This window comes from Naegleria lovaniensis (genome assembly GCF_003324165.1).
Source record: "Naegleria lovaniensis strain ATCC 30569 chromosome Unknown tig039, whole genome shotgun sequence".
NCBI classification, from domain to species: domain Eukaryota; phylum Heterolobosea; class Eutetramitea; order Acrasida; family Naegleriidae; genus Naegleria; species Naegleria lovaniensis.
This window is the reverse complement of record NW_025407861.1, coordinates 25-20,659: the sequence shown is the minus strand read 5'-3', so window position 1 is coordinate 20,659 and position 20,635 is coordinate 25. Positions and strand designations below refer to the sequence as shown.

Genomic DNA, 20,635 nt, shown 5'->3' with positions numbered 1-20,635 from the left:
TTGGATCGGCTTGATTCAAGCACAGCCGATGTTGTATCGGAATGCTTGATGATGAGGACAACGTTTTTGAATCAAACGAGCCAAACATTGTACCTGGTCCTATCAGTTCAAACCATAATATACCGTGTGGTCTTTCCAAGAATTTACAAGAATTATTCAAGACCATGAATCATTCCATCCACAAGGTCCTCCAATTTTAGTGGAGTGCATTATTTTCAGTTTCAAATATTGCTCATGAACGATTTAAGTGTTAACTTCTCTAGCCTTTCATTTCAGCATTTAAATTATGTATGGTGGCTGAATATTTACCAAATGGAAGCTTGGACAATTTAATGAAGAAGCTGAATGATGGTAAATAGTAACCATCATTGCGGTTACTATCAATGAAAGAGAAAATATTAATTGGAGTTGCGTATGGAACGAAATATTTACACAATCGACAGCCTTCTATTGTTCACAGAGATTATAAGCCTGGAAAAATTTTATTAAGCTCAGATCCTTTTCACAACAACACCTATCTCAAGATTCACTTTTTTGAAAAACAAAATCACACCACAAAATCTAGAAGTCTATCACGTTCACTCCATTTTCTGACTGATCCTGTTATGATCGAAGGACATAGACCTACCATTCTTTTCAAGCTAACAAACAGTCAGATTTATGATAAGAATGGATGAAGACACAAGTATGAAAATTTCGTGTAAAAATTTTCTTCACAGCAATTCAACACTCCGTTTTTATCAAAAGATACCTTTCATGAATGGAAGAATGTTAGATTTCCTTCTGAAAGACCGTCATTTGACATAATGGTAGACTTGCTGTACAAGCTTAATGTTTTTTCTAATGTTGGAAAATAGAATGAACCGGTTCATCAAGACGAGTCTAATCGGCCCATCCAGAGCCACCCCCACCACCACAATCACCTCCACCTCCACCAGAATCCCATGCAGCGCTGCTACCACCTCCACAATCGTATCCACCTCCATAGCTATAATCATTATTCGAATAAGATGGTGGTTCGTACGAGTAACTACTACTACTTTCAAAGGTAACAGGAGAAGGAACCTTGTAAGTTGAGTTGTTTTTGGGTGTTGTGGTAGGTTCGTACTTTTCGATAGGTGTTTCTATTTTCTTTGGATTCTGATCAAGTACTTGGCTGGTTGAAACGTTGCCAGTTGTTGCCTTCTCCTGGTCCTGCTCGAGTTTCTTACGCTTTCTGAATTCATAGAGCTCTCGGACGCAAAAAACGATGCTCCAAAAGTAACAACAAAGACAAGCAGTGCCCAACGTAACAGAAATCACAATGGCCAACATTTCCATTGCTTTTGTATAGACGCTGCCATAATTATAGTTATTACTGTCTTGTGCTAATTGTTGGCACTTGAGAATGGATCCCTGTCCTTCAACGACTGGAAAAAACTGTTCGTTCGCTTGTAAAGGTCTGTTGAGAGTGAAAGTAAGTAATGTGTTGTTTCCATCAGTCGTGTTCGAGGATATCCTGTATTGTGAAGAGGGATTTGGTGGCTTGACAGTCACGTTGAGGGTTTGAGGCCATTGGAAAGTGAAAGATGCATTCTCGGTTAAGGTGTTAAACTTAAAGGCCCATCCCATTTGAAAATTAGAGGCTTCGGTTGAATACAACGGACCAATGATGTTATAATTATATACAAAGGTGACAGGGGTAATAGCATTTACGGGTGTTCTTTGTGACATTGTTGCCACAATGTACAAAGTTTCGGAATCTGTTTCAATATTCAATGAAGTTTCAGAGGTGAAATTGGTCGAGACTGAACCTTCTTGCAGAATGGCATTCCCGTAAGGAAGTTTCAATGGAATTGCTCTTCCCACTCTTCCATAATCTCCATTGAAAACAAACGTGATTTCTTCATGAACTTGTGCTTGACATGAATTTGGTTGAAATTTTAGCATCGAGTTTACATTTGCAATGATATAACTCTTTGCTTCAACACAACAGCATGTGATCAGGAATGATAGAGTGATGAATAATACAACCAGTACTACTGATCTTGTTGACATGATTCTTGTTTGCATTTTGTTATTGTTGTTTGATTTGGAAATTGTTGTTTTACTATTTTTATTTGCATGACTAGTGGTGACCTTGTCTAATAGAACGAAGTGAGAACAACAAGCAAAGTTCAACGGCATATATATGGAAAAAGTCGAGTAGTGACCTGGCTGTCAGGTCCAGGGCTCATTCCATTTAACCAATGAACAAGCCCATCCATACCTTCTTTGACTCATGTTCAGAATACTTTACACTCCACTCTCCATCCTTTGTGTCCTTCGAAGGTACTTGGTGTCAAGATCTGGCCACTGTCAACTAGAAATTTGATGAAACTGGGTTCTGTTAATAAAAGCAAAAAAAAATGTCCCCAACACTACTCGAGAATGGAGACCAAACGCAACGACTTGAATTTACTCCTTCTGTATCTTCTGACATACTTTTTTCGATTCATGGATTAACTCTTTTTGTTTTGATTTTTCACATTGCTTTCCGATGTGTTTTAAAATTAAGATTCAAAAAATCGAATCATTCTCATCGTGATGATGTGATTGACTTTATTCTGATGGTATTCAGTTGTACCTTCAGCGTTGTGTCTTTATCCATTCTGATTTTTGTTCAACTTTTACAAGTAGTGAATGAACAAAATTTATTACAGTTTCGATTTGCATTGGGAGGTGTGTGCATGCTTATACCAGGAACGATTGTTATTATTTACGAAAGAAAATTAGAGCATAAGGATGCAGCAAATTCTTCGTTCAAGACGAGCTTGCAAGAACGAGGGAAACAATTTTTGCAAACTTTGAAAATTCTCATTTTGGACAAGATGACTTATTTTGGAATACTAACCATTCTCTTATTGCAAATTCTTGTGCCATTCATTTCGATTGTAAGTATAAGTTAGTAGATTTACATAATTCTTTTGAACAATTCTTTTATAGATATTTATTCCTGGTGTGAAATTTTCCATGTCCTCATCCTTTTTAAGAAATTATCTTTCTCAATTTTTGACACTCAATGCAGACGAAGAAAATTTAAAGAAAATTCACACGCTCCTTAATGACCTAGAAAACAGTCAATTTTTGACATTCTATATCTTGATTCTTTCAGGCTCCTTACTAAGTATGGGTTTGAATGGATTCTTTGGATACGGAGAAGAAAAATGTTGGAGAGAATTTTTATGGAATTATTATTGGAGAAATCATTCCAAAGAATCCGAACAGCAAAAAAGTGGCTCCTTGATGAAATTTATCCAAAGCTCACTGTGGATTGGCTTCATTCATGGAGTGTGGCACGCGCCCATGATTTTATTAGGACATAATTATGGAATGAAAGAACATGTTGGTTCTCAATGGAAAGGCGTTTTAATGATGACGGCAAGTTGTACCTTTCTTTCACCATTGTTGTGTTTTTTTACAGAATATAGTCAATTGTCTTTGAGTTCTTACGATAATGTTGAAAAGAATTCAAACCCAAAAGCGAATGGAATACTTGCTGGAATTCTTCATGGAATTTTCAATTCTTCCTAAGTATTGAGTTTCATGTTTGTGGAGAGTGAACACGTGTTAAGGGTTGGAACAGTAGGAATGGGAGGTTGTTGTACCATGTTCTTGTTGTCACTTGTGATTTGTTGGATGATGAATAACAGTTTCAAAAGGAACACCAAATTCCTTAAAGAAACCAATAATTGCAACAACCACTAGTCCTTCGTATACGAAAACTCCCTTCTTCCAACACACACCATGAACCAACCTCTAAAAGAATCCAAAACAATCAAAATCCTTTCCAAATTCCATCAAATTGATTGTTTGAAGCGCACGCTCGTCCGTTTCCAGCAAATGCACCAAAAATAACTCCGCCCAGTCCAAACCCGTCCGCGCTTCTGCACGTGCGTGTGTGAGAGGCTTCAACGGACGTAATTATTGAGAGTCGTTGCGAGAGCTTTAATACGAATTTTCAAATTTAAATCCTTCAGCTCCGATCCGCATGAGTTTTCCAATCACAACAAAAAGTGTCCACTTTGAACCAACACCACCAACTCTCCATTCAACATCATCATTCTTTTCAACGACATCCAAGAGGACTCTCGTAACAACCAATCAGAAGAAGAAGAACAACCTTGATTTGAAAACACAACAAGAATTATATACATCCCCGCCAACACAAACACTCCCGAGAATTTAAACATCATGATGACTGCCATGGAATCCTATCCTGCTCTTTCCACCTCCAATATCGGAATGATGATGGTAGATACCTCATCAAGAAGAAGCAGTACATTATCTTCCTCCTCTCCAACCTCCTCTCATTCCACTTCCTCTTCTCATAAAAAACATTCTCCATTGTTTGAGAGAAGACACTTGACTCAACCCTTATCAGTTTCATTGAAACCTACTCCTTCGACCTCGACCTCTTCCAAATCCACGATGAATACACAACAAGTGAAACCAACGTTCCACTTATCTCAATATTATACACGAGACGAAATTGAAGAAATTTACTTTCATTGGATTGAAAATACTCATTACATCAAACTGTATGAATAATCATTTTGAACACAATTCTTGTATCATAATCTAAGGAAAAATAATCTGTAAATAGAGAGTAACTAAGATAATAAAAACACAATTTTGCTCAATCCAACTTGAATATTACTGTAGTTTGTTTTTTACATCTCATATGATAATAGGTTGCATGATTTTTCAACACTTGCACGTTAGAAGCAACCCATTTCGCTTCGTGTGACACCACCATCTCATGATCAACACACAAAAGGAAATGGTTGCAATTTACATGTGACCCTTTTATTTTCAAAAGCCTCGCAACTGCTGAAGTCTCAACACGTTGATCCGCGCTTGTTGAAAAAAAATGAAGAATCTTCGAGGGGAGATGGAACAAGAGGATCCTGTGGCTACTACTGCTACTACTCTGCAAGAAGAGTCTCAGTCCTTGTTATTGAACTCTGCTTATAATGAACCTTCTTCCTCTACTCCTATCATGATGGTCATAGATACACCAGTTTATGGCAAAAAGAAAAATCCAATTCTTTTGCAAATCATCAAAATTAAAAACTTTTATCAATCGGAATCGTTGAGAAGAGTGAGAAGATGGGTCGCATTAATTATTGGTGCATTGGTGATGATTGCATGTGGAACACAATATTCATTTTCATCGATCAGTCCTTCTCTCAAAAAGTGAGTTTTTTTGAAACTGATTTTTTATGTGTGAAAAAACTGTTTCTTTTGTTTACAAAAAGACGTTTCGATTTGACTCAAACACAAGTGAATACCATTGGAACAGCAGCGAATTTGGGTACCAATTTCAGTTTTCTCTTTTCATTGGTCAATGATTTTTTAGGATGTCGAGCATGTTCTTTTGTATCTGGATTGTGTTTATTTGCTGCTTACTTTTTAATGTCACTTTCCGTGTCAGGTGCATTGCCATGGGCTGAGAATTACATTGCCTTGTCCATTTTCATGTTTTTGATGGGAAATGCTTGTGGAGGTGGATACACAGCTGCCATTGTTGCAAGTATTAAGAATTTTCCAGAAAGAAATCGAGGACTTGTCGGTAAGTAACAAAAGTCATTCACCATTCTTCAATCATGATGATGAACATGTTAAAATTCACAATAATGGAAATGATGAAAATATTGAATTCCTAGTGGGTGTCATGGCTTCATGTTTTGGTATCAGTAGTGCCATTTATTCCTTCTCCTATTCCTATATTTTCCAACTTGAATTACAACCTTACATGATTTTTTGTGCCATTTTAGGAGGAGTGGTGGTTATGGGTTTAGGAACCATCTTTTTAGACAGTAATTCCTCAGCAGATTCTCCAAAGAAAGAATCAAAAGCAGTTGAAGAACAGTCTGCCTCTATTAATACTACCTCAGAAAATGCATCGAGTGAAAATGATGGAGAAAAGAATGTTTCAGAACAACACATGACTGAAGAAAGTATTGAAATTGAAAAAATTAATGTGAAATTGAAAGAATTGGAAATGCCAAATTTGAACTCGTTGAAAATGTTAATTTCTCTTGATTTTTATTTGGTGTTTTTGGTTATATTTATTGTTATTGGAGGTTGGTTGATTATATATCATTATGTCAACTTGTTATAATATTTTCACACACTTTACAAAAATATAGCTGGTATTACTGTCATTAACAATTTGGGAGGAGTTGTGTTGGCCTATGGAGGTTACAATGGACAACAAAATATCATGATCATTATCTTTTCTCTCAGTAATTGTTCTGGACGATTGATTTTTGGATTTTTGAGTGATAAATTTTTAAATCCAAAACGAAACCTTACAAGAATTACCTTCCTTGCAGTTTGTACCTTATTGATGACCATTGTACAATTCTTATTTGCAGTCATGCCATTGAACGGTATTTATGCTTTGGTGGTGTTATTGGGAGTAAGTTGTTGTGTTTTTTTGAAACATCATTTCCAAACATGTCAACTATTATTTTAAATCTTGTAATGTAAACACGTGTGAACGAATGAATTTCCATCCTATTATTTTATTGAATAGATTTGTTATGGAGGTACCTTTGCATTGACTCCAGCATTCAACAGTGAAAGATTTGGTCCTAAATATTTCGGTATGAACAGTACGATTCAAAGTATGGCAGCCTCACTTGGAAGTTATGCCTTCTCGACGGGTATGGCTGGTGCTCTCTATCAAGCCAATGTCGTGCCACCAAGAACTCTCACTTGTCACGGAAGAGATTGTTATGAAGGAACATTTTTCATCTTGTCATTGTTGTGCTGCATTGCCTTAATCTTTTGCATGATTTTGCAATACAGAACCAAATGGCTATATGCTACCATGTATAGAAGAAAGGTACTTGCTAACCGATTAGAACAGCTTGAAAAGCTTGAGAAACAACGAGTTTAAATAACTTTGTTAAATCAATAAATAGATATGGTTAATTTAAATATGCTATGGATGGATATTTATTTTGTAAAAAATATATACTATTTACAGAGACTGAAACTCAACAATCGTCCAATCTAGATGCATCAATACTTCTCAACGTGCACACTGAAACAGAATCCTTAACCAGCAATATTCTGTTTTCTTCAAGTTTCATCGAAGAGATTTCACAACAACATTAGTGACTTGTGTCTCGACACAACACATGTGTCGCCTGCACTAGAGTTGTCATCTCTCTCGCAATGATGAAACCTAGCTACGCGTGTCTGTTGAGTAAGTGAACATCTCATTAGATTCAATGTTGAGTAGAGAAATGATTAGTTTTGATGGATGGATCACGTGATCTTTGAGAACGCTTAAATTCTCGTAGTTGTACCTTCTTCAATTTGAGTTCCTTCTTAAAGTTTTTGAGATTTTCTCTCTCCATCTTCTTTTTTTGCTGTTCTTGAATGCGTTCTTCCTTCAATTTCTTTTTCAAGTCACCTTGTTGTGTGTGACCAACAGTCTTGTTGGGACTGCCAGATTTTTGTTTTCTCTTCTTTCTTGTTTCAACCATTGACAAGGATACTTCGTTGGTTTCCTTAATTGGATCAACTGTTGAGGTATTTTCAATGGAAGGAACATTAAGAACACGTCTTTTCTTGAGCTGACTCTTCAAGCTTTTGAATTCTTGCTTCTTCATTTGCAATTGATTCTTCATTTCTGTAATTTCTTCCTTCAATTGTAGCAAAGTTTCACGAATTGTCTCGCCATCGAGTGGTGCTTTAGGTTCAGAAAATTCTTTTTCATTCAAGACCGTTCAAACATCGAACGAAAAAGAATTCTTGTCTTGCTGAGTCATGATTTCAACATCTTCATTTACTTTCTCTTCTGATACTGAGCCTCCACCAATTTTGATGTCTTCCTTTGCATGTTGAGGTGTCACTTGTTGAGAAATAACAAATTTACCACGGTATTCATCTTCATCCTTATGTTCAACACGGACTTTAATCTTGAAATCAAGAGTACCCTTTGGACCAGCACTCTGTTGTAACTTGGGAATGATTTCATTCCATTTCTTGTCATTTCGAATGGATTTGAACTGATCTCCGAGTTGAACCTTGATTTTCATCTTGTCATAGCTAGAAATATTCAAGATCTTTTGAATGAGTTGTTGGAATGCATTCAAAGAGATCTCTTCATTGATTTCTTCGGAATGACGAGTTGGAACAGTGAGAACTCTTTTTGGATTGCGTTTGATTTGCTTCAAAATGATGAACAATTGGAAGATAGCCATTTCAACTTTGAATAGTTCTGTTGTTGATGGAATGTGTTGTTATTGATTTTGAATTATTTGTTTTTGTTGTTGTTCTCTTGTGATGATATTCGCAAAGTTTAAATAGGTCTGAAGTTCAGAGTTCACCTCCCCTAACAATGTTCACCACAGAGAACAACCAGGCAAAAATTGTTGGCTGTTGAACGATGGTGAACCAATCATCTTTTCATTAGTTTTCAAACGTTGTCCTTACATTGTTTGAAACAAGCAATCACCTTTTTCAAACCCTGCAATCTTCACAACAACACGTGTTTTCATAATAATTCAAAATTCTTCAAGATGTTTCAAAATCGCACTCAACACGTGTTTTCATAATAATTCAAAGAGATTTTTCTGAAAACTGAAATTCATTGTATACCTTATTCAAGAAAAATACAATACTGCCATTGTGTTCATGCCCTACTCGAACAAACATTGCGCCTTTCAGCGCAAACCCTTACATGTTCTTCTTCTCTGCATGTTACACATGTTTGTCTTTCACTTGACATTCACTATTGTGAATACATCTCAAACAAACTCTTCTTCTTCGAACACTGATGACAATGGTCCTGTCATTGGTATCGATCTGGGAACTACCTACAGTTGTGTAGCCATCTATCGAAATGGTCGTGTTGAAATTATTGTCAACGATCAAGGAAATCGAATCACACCTTCTGTGGTGGCCTTCTCTGAGAATGGAGAACGTTTGATTGGAGAATCAGCCAAAAATCAAGCAACTCTCAATCCTTACAATACCATCTATGATGCAAAGAGACTCATTGGTCGTCGTTTCTCTGATCCACAACTTCAAAACGACATTGCTCTTTTACCATTCAAAGTGGTGGACAGGAATGGAAAGCCAAATATTGAGGTCGAAATTCGAGAAGGAGAGAAACGAGTCTTCTCACCTGAAGAGATCTCAGCCATGATTCTTGGAAAGATGAAACTCATCGCAGAAACATATTTGGGACATAAAGTGACACGTGCTGTCATTACCGTCCCAGCCTACTTTAATGACGCACAAAAGCAGGCCACTCGTGACGCTGGAGCTATTGCAGGATTGAAAGTAGAGAGAATCATTAATGAACCTACTGCTGCAGCAATTGCGTATGGAATTGATAAGAAGAAGCAAAATCAGAAGGTTCTTGTCTATGATTTGGGTGGTGGAACGTTTGATGTGAGCATGTTACTGATGGATGAAGATTTCTATGAGGTGTTGGCCACAAGTGGAGACACACATTTAGGAGGAGAAGACTTTGATAACCGAGTAGTGAGATGGTTATTGGAAGAATTCAAAAGAAAGTATCCAAACAAATCCAAGTCCATTGATATGGATAAGAAAGCCGTTCAAAAGTTAAAGAGAGAAGCAGAGAAGGCCAAGAGAGTTCTATCTTCACAACATGAGACTAGAATTGAAATTGAGGCGTTGCATGATGGTGTGGATTTTAGTGTGAAATTGACTCGAGCCAAGTTTGAACAGCTCAACCATGACTTGTTCGTGAAAACATTGAAACCTCTCGAACAAGTTCTTATCGATGCCAAGCTCACCAAGGACCAAGTAGATGAAATTGTACTCGTTGGCGGCTCCACTCGAATTCCAAAAATTCAACAATTGTTAGTGGACTTCTTCAATGGTAAAAAACCAAAACAAGGTATCAATCCAGATGAAGCCGTTGCTGCTGGAGCTGCCATTCAAGGAGGAATTATTGCTGGTGATGTAGAAGATTTGGTGTGGGTGGATATTGCTCCACTGTCACTTGGTATTGAGACTGTAGGTGGTGTCATGACGAAAATAATTCCAAGAGGTACCAAAATTCCTACTCAAAAGTCACAAATCTTCTCCACCTACCAAGACAACCAACCAGGTGTCTTGATTCAAGTGTTTCAAGGAGAACGTTCAAAAACTGCTGACAATACTCTCTTGGGAAAATTTGAATTGACTGGCATTCCTCTTGCTCCACGTGGTGTACCACAAATTGAAGTAACGTTTCATGTAGACTCGGATGGAATTCTTCATGTGACAGCTCAGGATACTAAAACCCAACAAAAGAGTAATATCACCATCTCCAATGAGAAATTGAACATGAATAAGGAAGAAATTGACAAGTTAATGGAAGAGGCACGTCAATACGAAGAAGACGATCGAAAATTTAAGGAAACAATTGATGCTCGAAATGAGTTGGAAGGATTCATGTATGGCATTAAGAATCAACTGAAGGAAGAGAAATTTAAGGCCAAGTTCAAGAATGAGATGGATTTGAAAACAGTTGAAGAGGAATTAACAAATTCAATGAAATGGCTCGAGACACATCCTGATGCGTCTAAGGAAGATTTCCAAAATGAAAAGAGCAAGTTAGAAGACAAACTGAAACCATTATATGCAAACATGCAAGCCTCCGACTCTCAAAACGAAGGGCAACGACATGATGAATTATAGGCATTTACAGATTCATTTGAATAAAAAGCAGCTCCGTTTTGGTGATCATTCGGTGAGTACCAACACTCTCGTCAAGTAAAATTCACATTTTGTTCCGTTGTATCCAAAGAATCTTCACCATGAAGCAGAAGGCTTGCTGAATCTTGTGCGCGAGTGGATATTTTGAACACGGAATGAAAATTTTTTATTTAATTTTTCAAAATAAAAAAATGAGTGTGTTTTACAAATTTAAGTCCGCCAAAGACTATGACACAATTGCCTGCGAAGGCACAGGTATCAGCCTCGGTAAACTCAAACAAGCCATCCTAACGCAGAGTAAACTTACCAAAACAATGGACTATGATCTTGTTGTTCAGAATGCCCAGTCCGGTGAAGTTTACAAGTATGACCAAGATGTTGTACCAAAGAATACATCTCTATTGGTGAAGAGAGTACCACTGAATAAAGGTGGGCTCGGATCGGCTAATAATAATCCTAGTGCAAATGCTCAGCCTGCTGTCGTTCCTCCAAATTTATCATCAATTAATACACCATCATCATCAACAGGAAACACAAAAAGTCTCACAGGATCTTTGTTATCAAGAAACACAACAACATCATCAACAATGTCAAGTACTGGCCAACCTTCGTTTTCATCACTGTTCCCAACACTTGGAAACGTGAGCGGAGAGCAACCAAAAGAATTTAATGAAGAGGAAAAATTGAAAGAAGTTTTGAGTGGTATGTCGGAAAAGTGGATTCCTGAGACTTCCACTCAACATCATCATTCTCACTCAAAAACTCGTGGTGGAGTTCCTCCACCAAATTATATTTGCCATCGTTGTAAAAAACCTGGCCACTACATCCAAAATTGTCCAACAAACGGAGATCCTAGATACGACATTAAGACCATTCGTAGAGCAACCGGCATTCCAAAGAGCTTCTTGACTCCTGTTGAGACTCCACAAGTTGACCTTTTAGGTGGCTCAGTTGTCACACTTGGAGGAAATTTGGCTGTGGTATCTTCGAATGATCAAATGTTTGCTAAAGCTATCGGAAAAAGAAGTAATATATCAGAATTGAAAGATATTCCAAAAGAATTCCAATGTCCTTTATGTTCCAAACTATTCAATGACGCTGTTACCATTCCATGCTGTAAAACTAATTATTGCAACAATTGCATAACTCATGCTTTAATACATAATAATTTAACATGTCCAAATTGTCAATCTCCTGAGCAGTCTATTGATAGCTTGGCTCCCAATTATGAATTGAGAAACAAAGTAGAAAAGTTTAAATTAACATTAGATCCAGATCTTGCAAAAGCAACTGATACTAAGGAAACATTTGGTACACCTTCAACCACTGGCAATGTGCCTGCCAGAGGTAATGCTCCTGTTCATAAGAGACACCCACATCAACAACAGCATCAACAACAACAACAGCATGCACCTAGGAACAATTATCAACCATCTAGTTCTGCCCAACAACCACCTCAACAACAACATTATTCAGGAGGAGATAATAAACAAAACCAGAGCAGTAACATCAGCCGTGGATATCCTGTAGAGAACAGACAAGGTAAATCCTCACCTCAACGAGATAATTACGACAGAAGAGGAAATGCTCCATCCCAAGCTCCGTATTCTTCTTACAACAGGAATGCTTCGTATGATTCATACGACAATAGAAGAGACGGTAGACGAGAGGACAGAAGAGACGAAAGAAGAGACGACAGAGATTATAGAAGAGGAGGTGATTATCACAAGAGAGATCGATACGAAGGTCGTAAAGATTATGGTGATTACAACGGATATGACAGAAAGAAGAGAAAGGATTAATTTCTTTTTTACATTCATTGTAATAATTTATTATAATTTAAATTTCACAACCAAGTTCAATAAATTATTTTTTTTATTGCCTTAAAGACTTAAAACATGAAAGACATGAAGACAACAAGAGCAACAATCATCATGCTCATCACTCCATTTCTCACTGAACTTTGACCATCATTACTCTTCTTTGGTGTTCCACAAGTACTTGTCGAAAAGAAATCAATTCCACTTGCAAAAATACTATATGCGTCATGAGCAACAAAATTCGTTGGACTCGAAGGTTGTTGACTTGAATGAGCAGCAAACAAGAGTGTGGTTTTAGTTCCCTTTGAAAGAGCATAATAAGTACTTGGAGCATTTTGAGGACGAGTCAACGATCTCACATAGGTCATGGTTGTGGTCGAACCAGAAGTGGTGGAAGTTGCTGAAGTGAATTGATTAGTGGAGAGTCGACTTGGTTGAGAATTTCCATTGGCATAATACTGTGTGTATGTAAAATTTACATTCCAATCAGGGATCATGATAATATTAAAGATCAAAAGGAGGAAAATAGAAACACCATGATCACAAATTTGAATGTGAATTTTGATATTATTAAACTTACTTCATTAATAGTTCCATTACCACTTCCATATCCCAACACAATGGTAGCTCCAGTCATTCCACTTCCATCACTTGGATTTTTCATTCCAACAGCTCCCCATCCTCCTGAATTATTGATCGTGAATCGAGCACTCAATCGATTATTAGTTTCATCCAATGTCCATTCGACTTTGTGGCTTCCGAACATTTGACAGTTGGAATAAGTTTGAGCATTGATCAATGAAACATAGCCACAGAGAAGAGCGAGTAACAACAAGGCAAGGTTCAATTTGAATGAATTTATCATCATGTGGTCTGTTGTGTGAAAGGATTGTTTTTTTGTATTTTGTTGATATCGATGTGTAATTGCCATCTCTCTTGAATGACAAGATCACGTCAATTCGATCAACAACGTTCAAAGATGACGAGTGGCGGGTGTGCAGTTGAAGAAAATACGTGCGTTGCACAAACTTACGATTGGTTGAGCATCTGCCAGATGTCGCTACCACATTCCTTTTGGAGAATTTTTGGAAGCTCTTATTCCATGATGGATTTCATAACTCCATGTCACGAAAATATTTAAGTAGCAGTACTGCGATCATATGCGTATATTCAATCCTGTATTTATGAATAACAACATACAATATTTAAACATTATTTTACCACTCCATTAAAACGTGCCAAATGTCATGATAAACACCAAAATCAATATCATGATCGAATTCATCATTCCCATGACAGAACTAGCACCATTGGTCTTCTTACTATTCGAAACTGCTGGTTTTACCGAAGGACTTGGAGTTGGCGTTTGACATCCCTTCACATTATTATTAAAGAAATCCGTCGCATTAATTTGAATATATCGAGCATCATGAACTGTTAAGGCATCAGGATTACTTGGAAGTGTATTAGAAGATGCAAATAATAAGGTCACTCGTTCGCCCTTAATGAATTCGAAATAGGTGTTTGGAGCGTTTAATGGTCGGGAGAGTGGACGAACGATGGAAATGATGGTTGTGGAACCGGAGAGAGAAGTGTTGGCTGAGAGGAATTGATTGTTGATTCTGGTGGGTTGAGAATTGGCATCGGCGTAGTACTGTTGGAAAAGTGGCAAGTGACAGGTGAGAGAAATATTAGAGAGAGTGCGACCATTGGATGTTCAATGAAAGAGAGCAAGAGTAGTGGATGTTCATTAATATCATTTTCATGAAAAAACAAACATTCGATCGGAAATGGTCCGTTCAAATTTTCACAGTTTACAAAAAAAATTCATCCGTCATCATTGAGATTACAAGTCAATTCACAAGTGATGAATCATCAGTAATTCAAAAAGATTAATCATCATACTCACCTCATTGACTTCAGTTCCATATCCCAAAGTAATGGTTGCTCCAGCCATTCCATTTCCTAAAACTCCTCTTTTGAAACCAACGGCACCATATCCTGGAGCACTTGGAATGGTAAATTGAGCACTGATTTTATTGTTTGCTTCATCAGTGGTCCATTGAACTTTGTAATAGTTATTGATGATTTGACAGCTGGAATAAGTTTGAGCCAAAAGGAATGTATTGACAAGTGACAGTATCAGAAAGAGTGGAACGAGGATTTTGAAAAGCATCTTGAATGTGTGAATTTTTTTCTGAAAGCCAAAGGAACAACAAGACCAAATCTTGGGAACGAACGGGTTGTGACATAGTGAAAATTAATGATTGGTCAGGGGAGTTTTTCACGAGTCACCTGTCATTAATTTTTTGAATGCATGACTTTTCGAGTAATCGTCAGGCAGGCAAACACGCGAACCAGAAGATAACGAATCATCATCACATAGATAACAACAATTAAATTCCTTCATCATCTTGTATTCAAAATGTTTAATAAATCGATAAAGAGATGTCTTGTGAAATAGTTCAAAATTTCACAACACTACTACCAAACTAATCCCATCACTGCAGTCATGGCTGCAACACTAACCATCCACATTGCAAATGAACCACTCACTCTTTCTGCAGAATTTCTCTTAACCGATGTCGATCCAGATGGTTTCTTGATCGATTGACTTGGACTCACATGTCCTCCACAAGTATTAATATTATTATTATAAAAATCCACAGCAAGAGCATAGAACATGGTCGAGTCATGCTTTGAAAAGGTTTGAGGGGAAGTTGGGACACTGGATGAAGTTGCAAATAATAGAGTCGTATTGGTTCCTTTCGAAAAGGCGTAATAAGTAGAAGGTGCATTTCCAGGTCGTGACAAGGATCGAACGAGGGAGAGAGTGGTGGTGGAACCAACAGTGCTCGAATTGGCAGAGATGAATTGATTGGAGGAGAGACGGGTTGGCATGGAGTTGGAATCAGCATAATACTGTGAAAATTAATTGCAAGATTAAAGATGACAATTGACAGTTTTGAAAGTTACATACCTCGTTGACTTGAGCATTGCCATAACCTAATAAAATTGTGGTTTGTGCCATTCCTCGTGTAGTTCCTTGCTTGAAACCAACTGAAGCATAACCACTGGCATTAGGAATAACAAATTTTGCAGTTAATCGATTGTTGGCTTCATCACAGGTCCATTGAACTTCTACAGGACCAACTTTTTGACAACTTGACAAGGTATGATGTTGAGTTCGAGATTGAACCAATGTTGCGGTCATCAAGAATACGAGGACCAGCAAAGTAGCGAACGAAGCTTTCATGTTTGGAAGTGTGTGAAATTTTTCTTTTGTTTTTTTCGAGGTCGAGATTTCGATCGAGCTAGATCTTGTTAAGAAAGCACAAATTATGATTGGTTCAAGGAGTTTTTTTCACGTCAATTGTCATTAAAAGTGAGGTCAAGTGCAACTTTTAGGTTGGAAATTTCAACGATTACAGGGTGCCACAAGCAATAGACTCGCTGCCAAATGCCAATAACTTGGCGGGATTCTTCTACTTTTTAAAAACTGGGGGATAACAATGTAACCATCATTGTCAAAAACTGTAGCCTTCGCTACTTGAAATAAAACGTTTTCAATTCAATTGTTAATAATAAAAACTGCATTAAGGACCATTTCGATTCCTTCCCCCAAGTTTCTTAATTTGGAATCTATTTCATCGTTCGTTTATGCAATTGTAGTAGGCTTTTCTCTTCTCGTTGGACCATTCGAGTCATGATGAATTATTCAACTATTGAAAATGATAGTTTCACACTCCATCAACCATTTGAATGTGACTCACAGAATTGTGTCGATCAAACACTAAGCACCTACGAATGGAATCACACTGTGCAATGCTTTTACAATCCAAAAGAACGTCAATATGCTTCGCTTTATATGAGCCAAGTAAAAACAACTGTTGAAAAGGAATCTTACAAGTATGGAATCGTGTACACCTTTGTTGCCTTGTCGATGATTTCCTTGTCGTGACGAGTCTTGTCATGATGTTCTATTGTTTCTTCAAAAAAAGGTTGAAAATATCTGGAAAACACATCAAAAAAATGAGCATGAGCCTTCTCTATTCCTCACTCAATGATTTGAATCAAGCTGCCATTGCGCAAGTGATGGAAGTGGATGATGATACTCCTCTTGAGATTTATTTTACAACGGCTCGGAATTTGCTGAAAGAAGCAAAATTGTGTCGGGAATCTCAAGATTTGGAAGGAATGTACAAGTGTTTAATTCAATATTTGATATTGGTGGTTAAAAAGTTACCTTCTCACAAGGATTTAAATGTGGATGAAGATCAAGAAGAATCCGATGAATATATTAAATGTAAACAAGAATATGATTATAACTTTCAAAAGTGTGATCTAGTGAAACAGGAAATTGAAAAACTTCGAGGTCAACTGAATGATCTCTATGATGAACAACAAAAAGCCAAATCCAAAGAAAGAATGGCAAGCTTACAGGATTCGGATCCTTTGAGAAGAAAATCAGTTATTCAACCAATTGTACCAAGCGTAGCTGTGAACGCAACGACCGACAAGTTACCACTTCCTACATCTCCAAGTGTTTTAAACAAGAGATTTACCATGTCCATGAGATCATCAAATCCGAATATTATTTGCAAGACGCCAACCATGATTGCACAACGTTCGCGAGATGATCCCAATAGAATTGTTCGGGTTCGATTACTTCCTGGTATTATTGCACACGAAGGAACTCATACACCTACGAGTGTCTATCATTTGGTCACACCCAAGCAAATGCAGGACAATTTTGAAAAGTATAGACCTCAACCACAACAACCACTTGTTCGTAAGACCTCTAAACAACCACCTCCATTCCCAACTTCGTATCAGACACCAACCAATCAACAACCTTCCAACATGAATTATCAGCAGACACCTGTTTATCAACAGCAACAACAACAACCTACGTATCAACAACAGCCGCCAATGTATCATTCACAACAACAGCAACAATACTCATCAATTTATCAACAAGCCACACCAGTAGTTCAGTACACTCCACAATCACAGACCTACTCAACATCTATTTATCCTCAATCTTATTCTCAAAATACTAATTATGTTGAGAGTACATATTCAAATGCAGTTGAAAACGTTGCTTATAATGAGAGAGTTCAAGAATATGTTGGAAAACAAGTCGGAAATTTAGCAACCAATGAAAGAGTTCAAAAACAAGTGGGCTCATCCATTTCCAATGCTGCTAAGAATCAACAAGTTCAATCCACAATTGGAAATGCTATTGCATCAAGCTCTGACAATTCTTTTGTTCGATCTGTAGCTACTAATCAACAAGTACAATCTACCGTTGGAACTGTGATTGCAAACACAGCTGGTAATGAACAAGTTCAAAAGGCAGTTGGAAATGCAATTCACAGAGCTGCCAATGATAAGGAAATGCAAAAGAAGGTTGCTAAAGGATTTGTTAGTGTTGCCAAAGGCGCTTTTTCTGCAACAAAGGCTGGTGCCAACTTGGGATATCAGCTTTACCAAGAAAATAATAAGAATTGAGTCTCCTTATCGCCAATTTTGGAAAACTACACTCTTGATTTTGCTCACTTTTACCTTCTATTTATTTTTAATTTATTGACTCCATTTTGTGTCACAACTGTATAAACATTGTGATTTCAAACCTATTCACTCCAATTTCTTTACTAAATATATTTTAGCCAAAAACTTTATAAAAAAATGGCACAACCATCGTCGGCATCCTCCTCTTCTGCGAAACTGTCTGAAACAATTGCAACACTTAAAAACGAAAATTCTCGAACAACATCAAAACGAATAATTTCTGATTTGGAGAAAATTGAACCTAGATATTTCCGAACTCGATCGGGAAGTTTTGATATCTCAAGTTTTCGACAACATTTAAAATCGGATTTTAAACATTTCCAACAGAATGATCTGTCATCACGAGAATTTTGTATTTATGGCACTATTTTGGCAGTAATACCATTTGTTATTTTGATTTTCTTCTTATTATCTTATTTTTGTTACTTGTCACCACAGTTGTGTCCTATTGTTCACTCAAGTTTCACATCACATGCACGAGAGAATGCTCCAACAATTGTTGAACATTTATTGTGGATGATTTCTTGGTGGTTTTATGAGGATGCATACTTTAAATTTTTAATACCGATGGCCGTTCCTGTTGTCGTGTTATTCATTTACTTTAATTGGAGGTCATTCCAAGAATTTAAATACAATTAGAAATTTCAACACAAACAACTAGGATTGAAATAGGAAACCACAGTTACACGAAACACAACATCTCTAAAAGAAAACAACAACTAAATTAATTTAAAATTAATAATTTACAATAACTAGTTAGCAAGCATGCAATGAATTTCAAAATTTTGCACAAGTTGTCTTTTCGCACCTGTACAAGCAGGTAAACAATTCGGGAAGTGTCACAAAATTATTCCTCATCCTCTCTTTCAATGACACCATAGCCAAGTAACTTCTTTCTCAGAGTTGCCGTCGTAAAATTGGCTCCACCCAAGTCATCCAAACCAACAATAGAATCATCTGTTCGTCCGTTCTTGATACACACAATTGTTGGCATCATCCAAATTTTCAAGTGTTCCACGATAATTGGACAATGTTCTCCATCAACCTTAATAAACAGAGTTTCTAAATGTTTTGGAGCAATCTTTTGTAAATGGCTCAACACTAGATCGCAATAACTGTTCGATGGTCTATAAAACAAAACGACAACAAATTTGTTATCCTTCACGTGTTGAAAAAAGTCCTTAGCATCGCTCACATCCATGACCTTTCCGTGTCCCTTTTGCATCCATTCTTGTTTCAAGGAATGTTTTTGCTTTAAACTATCCAATCTCTTTTGTTTGAGTTTCAAGTAATCGTCGTCGGTCATTTCGTCCATCTCTCTCAACTTTTCATCGAGAGTTTTCTCAATGATTTGTGCCGACGCTAAAAGGGCGTTGTCCAACATTGCTTTTTGTACACTCATGATGATTTAGAGGTTGTTGTTGTTGTATGAACGTATTCGGAGAAGACTTTGGATAATTTTTTTAAATGGTGTAAAATGTATTTTTGCATTTGTATGAAGAGTATATGTTGTAAAAATTGGCGGGTCGAGAGAACGAATACAAAAATTATCACCCGTTTCACATGTGAACTAAATCTGAAGGTTGTTTAATGTTGTAGCTCAGCAATAATCATGGCATGCTTATATGGTGCAAGTAGGGGCAATCAATAAATTATAGTTACAATTTACAGAGGTTATTGTTGATCCATGGCATCTTGTTGTGAAGTTTTGTTCAAAGTACTTGTTCGGCTTGGATGCCTCACTTTCAGTCGATTGTTGGTAACATCTTCAATTGAATGTGAAACACTTTGTAAATAATTTTCAGCCAGCTCAAGCCTCTTTTTCAAAATTTGTGTTTGAATTTCATTTTGGTCTGGTAATCTTTCAATCGATTCATTTGATCGTCTTGTGAGCGAATAAGCGTCGTAATTCATCTAACATTTTTTCAAATTCCAAACAAGCTGCAACTAAATTTTCTCTGCTGTTGAAGCCTCTTTTTTTAATTGCTCCGGTGTCCATACAGTTTTACTCGTATCGGAAACCATTGGAATATTATTCATGACTTGATAATCAGTGATTGCTGGAGGAGCATCTCTTTGTAACACTCCGAGAGAATCTACCATAACCCTCGAAATATGGCAAAGCTTGTCCTGTAAATGCGTAATCTTATCACCCATGTGTGGTGTGCAGCTGATGAAACGATCAAATATTTTTTTTAAATTAAAAATGCTCCATCATAAGCCTGTGATGATCCCAATAACACATCCTTTTCATCAACGACAACACGAGAGGCTTCATATCGAATAGACAAGCAGAGATTGAAGCACTAAATCACCTTTTAGTACAAAACCCGTAACGTTGGAAGAGGTGGAGAAGGAAGTTTTAGCACAAGGTGTATTTGATAATTGGTGCGACCGTTTGTTTTCAGAGTTTGATAAATCGGTAAGGGTCATGTGATGGAGGTACTTGAAACCAACTGATCCGATTATTTTAAACAATGTTATTATTCTTTGATGATGTATTGGGTGATGAACAACAATTCCGA

At 37.0% G+C, this 20,635-nt stretch overlaps 13 protein-coding genes across 13 annotated transcripts; 7 read left to right on the top strand and 6 right to left on the bottom strand.

The window, feature by feature from the left end:
- Positions 1 to 882: 882 nt before the first annotated feature.
- On the bottom strand, positions 883 to 2,052 carry C9374_009842 (uncharacterized protein; the record flags this gene model as incomplete). The annotated part of the gene is made up of 1 exon (XM_044700074.1): positions 883 to 2,052. The coding sequence occupies one exon, from the start codon at positions 2,050 to 2,052 to the stop codon at positions 883 to 885; it is 1,170 nt and encodes a 389-aa protein (XP_044544393.1).
- Positions 2,053 to 2,387: 335 nt separating this feature from the next.
- Positions 2,388 to 3,552, top strand: C9374_009841 (uncharacterized protein; the record flags this gene model as incomplete). The annotated part of the gene is made up of 2 exons (XM_044700073.1): positions 2,388 to 2,912; positions 2,965 to 3,552. 2 exons carry the CDS (start codon positions 2,388 to 2,390, stop codon positions 3,550 to 3,552), a joined length of 1,113 nt encoding a protein of 370 aa, XP_044544392.1.
- Positions 3,553 to 4,215: 663 nt separating this feature from the next.
- On the top strand, positions 4,216 to 4,569 carry C9374_009840 (uncharacterized protein; the record flags this gene model as incomplete). Its single annotated transcript, XM_044700072.1, has 1 exon — positions 4,216 to 4,569. The coding sequence occupies one exon, from the start codon at positions 4,216 to 4,218 to the stop codon at positions 4,567 to 4,569; it is 354 nt and encodes a 117-aa protein (XP_044544391.1).
- A 322-nt stretch (positions 4,570 to 4,891) lies between these two features.
- Positions 4,892 to 6,928, top strand: C9374_009839 (uncharacterized protein; the record flags this gene model as incomplete). Its single annotated transcript, XM_044700070.1, has 5 exons — positions 4,892 to 5,217; positions 5,280 to 5,593; positions 5,688 to 6,107; positions 6,174 to 6,445; positions 6,563 to 6,928. The coding sequence occupies 5 exons, from the start codon at positions 4,892 to 4,894 to the stop codon at positions 6,926 to 6,928; spliced, it is 1,698 nt and encodes a 565-aa protein (XP_044544390.1).
- A 334-nt stretch (positions 6,929 to 7,262) lies between these two features.
- On the bottom strand, positions 7,263 to 8,243 carry C9374_009838 (uncharacterized protein; the record flags this gene model as incomplete). Its single annotated transcript, XM_044700069.1, has 1 exon — positions 7,767 to 8,243. One exon carries the CDS (start codon positions 8,241 to 8,243, stop codon positions 7,767 to 7,769), a length of 477 nt encoding a protein of 158 aa, XP_044544389.1.
- Positions 8,244 to 8,748: 505 nt separating this feature from the next.
- On the top strand, positions 8,749 to 10,698 carry C9374_009837 (uncharacterized protein; the record flags this gene model as incomplete). Its single annotated transcript, XM_044700068.1, has 1 exon — positions 8,749 to 10,698. One exon carries the CDS (start codon positions 8,749 to 8,751, stop codon positions 10,696 to 10,698), a length of 1,950 nt encoding a protein of 649 aa, XP_044544388.1.
- A 209-nt stretch (positions 10,699 to 10,907) lies between these two features.
- C9374_009836 (uncharacterized protein) lies at positions 10,908 to 12,518 on the top strand (the record flags this gene model as incomplete). The annotated part of the gene is made up of 1 exon (XM_044700067.1): positions 10,908 to 12,518. The coding sequence occupies one exon, from the start codon at positions 10,908 to 10,910 to the stop codon at positions 12,516 to 12,518; it is 1,611 nt and encodes a 536-aa protein (XP_044544387.1).
- Positions 12,519 to 12,607: 89 nt separating this feature from the next.
- On the bottom strand, positions 12,608 to 13,404 carry C9374_009835 (uncharacterized protein; the record flags this gene model as incomplete). The annotated part of the gene is made up of 2 exons (XM_044700066.1): positions 12,608 to 12,994; positions 13,117 to 13,404. The coding sequence occupies 2 exons, from the start codon at positions 13,402 to 13,404 to the stop codon at positions 12,608 to 12,610; spliced, it is 675 nt and encodes a 224-aa protein (XP_044544386.1).
- Positions 13,405 to 13,764: 360 nt separating this feature from the next.
- On the bottom strand, positions 13,765 to 14,712 carry C9374_009834 (uncharacterized protein; the record flags this gene model as incomplete). The annotated part of the gene is made up of 2 exons (XM_044700065.1): positions 13,765 to 14,190; positions 14,446 to 14,712. 2 exons carry the CDS (start codon positions 14,710 to 14,712, stop codon positions 13,765 to 13,767), a joined length of 693 nt encoding a protein of 230 aa, XP_044544385.1.
- Positions 14,713 to 15,020: 308 nt separating this feature from the next.
- On the bottom strand, positions 15,021 to 15,792 carry C9374_009833 (uncharacterized protein; the record flags this gene model as incomplete). Its single annotated transcript, XM_044700064.1, has 2 exons — positions 15,021 to 15,458; positions 15,517 to 15,792. 2 exons carry the CDS (start codon positions 15,790 to 15,792, stop codon positions 15,021 to 15,023), a joined length of 714 nt encoding a protein of 237 aa, XP_044544384.1.
- A 776-nt stretch (positions 15,793 to 16,568) lies between these two features.
- Positions 16,569 to 18,050, top strand: C9374_009832 (uncharacterized protein; the record flags this gene model as incomplete). The annotated part of the gene is made up of 1 exon (XM_044700063.1): positions 16,569 to 18,050. The coding sequence occupies one exon, from the start codon at positions 16,569 to 16,571 to the stop codon at positions 18,048 to 18,050; it is 1,482 nt and encodes a 493-aa protein (XP_044544383.1).
- A 177-nt stretch (positions 18,051 to 18,227) lies between these two features.
- On the top strand, positions 18,228 to 18,749 carry C9374_009831 (uncharacterized protein; the record flags this gene model as incomplete). The annotated part of the gene is made up of 1 exon (XM_044700062.1): positions 18,228 to 18,749. The coding sequence occupies one exon, from the start codon at positions 18,228 to 18,230 to the stop codon at positions 18,747 to 18,749; it is 522 nt and encodes a 173-aa protein (XP_044544382.1).
- A 208-nt stretch (positions 18,750 to 18,957) lies between these two features.
- C9374_009830 (uncharacterized protein) lies at positions 18,958 to 19,512 on the bottom strand (the record flags this gene model as incomplete). The annotated part of the gene is made up of 1 exon (XM_044700061.1): positions 18,958 to 19,512. One exon carries the CDS (start codon positions 19,510 to 19,512, stop codon positions 18,958 to 18,960), a length of 555 nt encoding a protein of 184 aa, XP_044544381.1.
- Between the last annotated feature and the right edge of the window lie 1,123 nt (positions 19,513 to 20,635).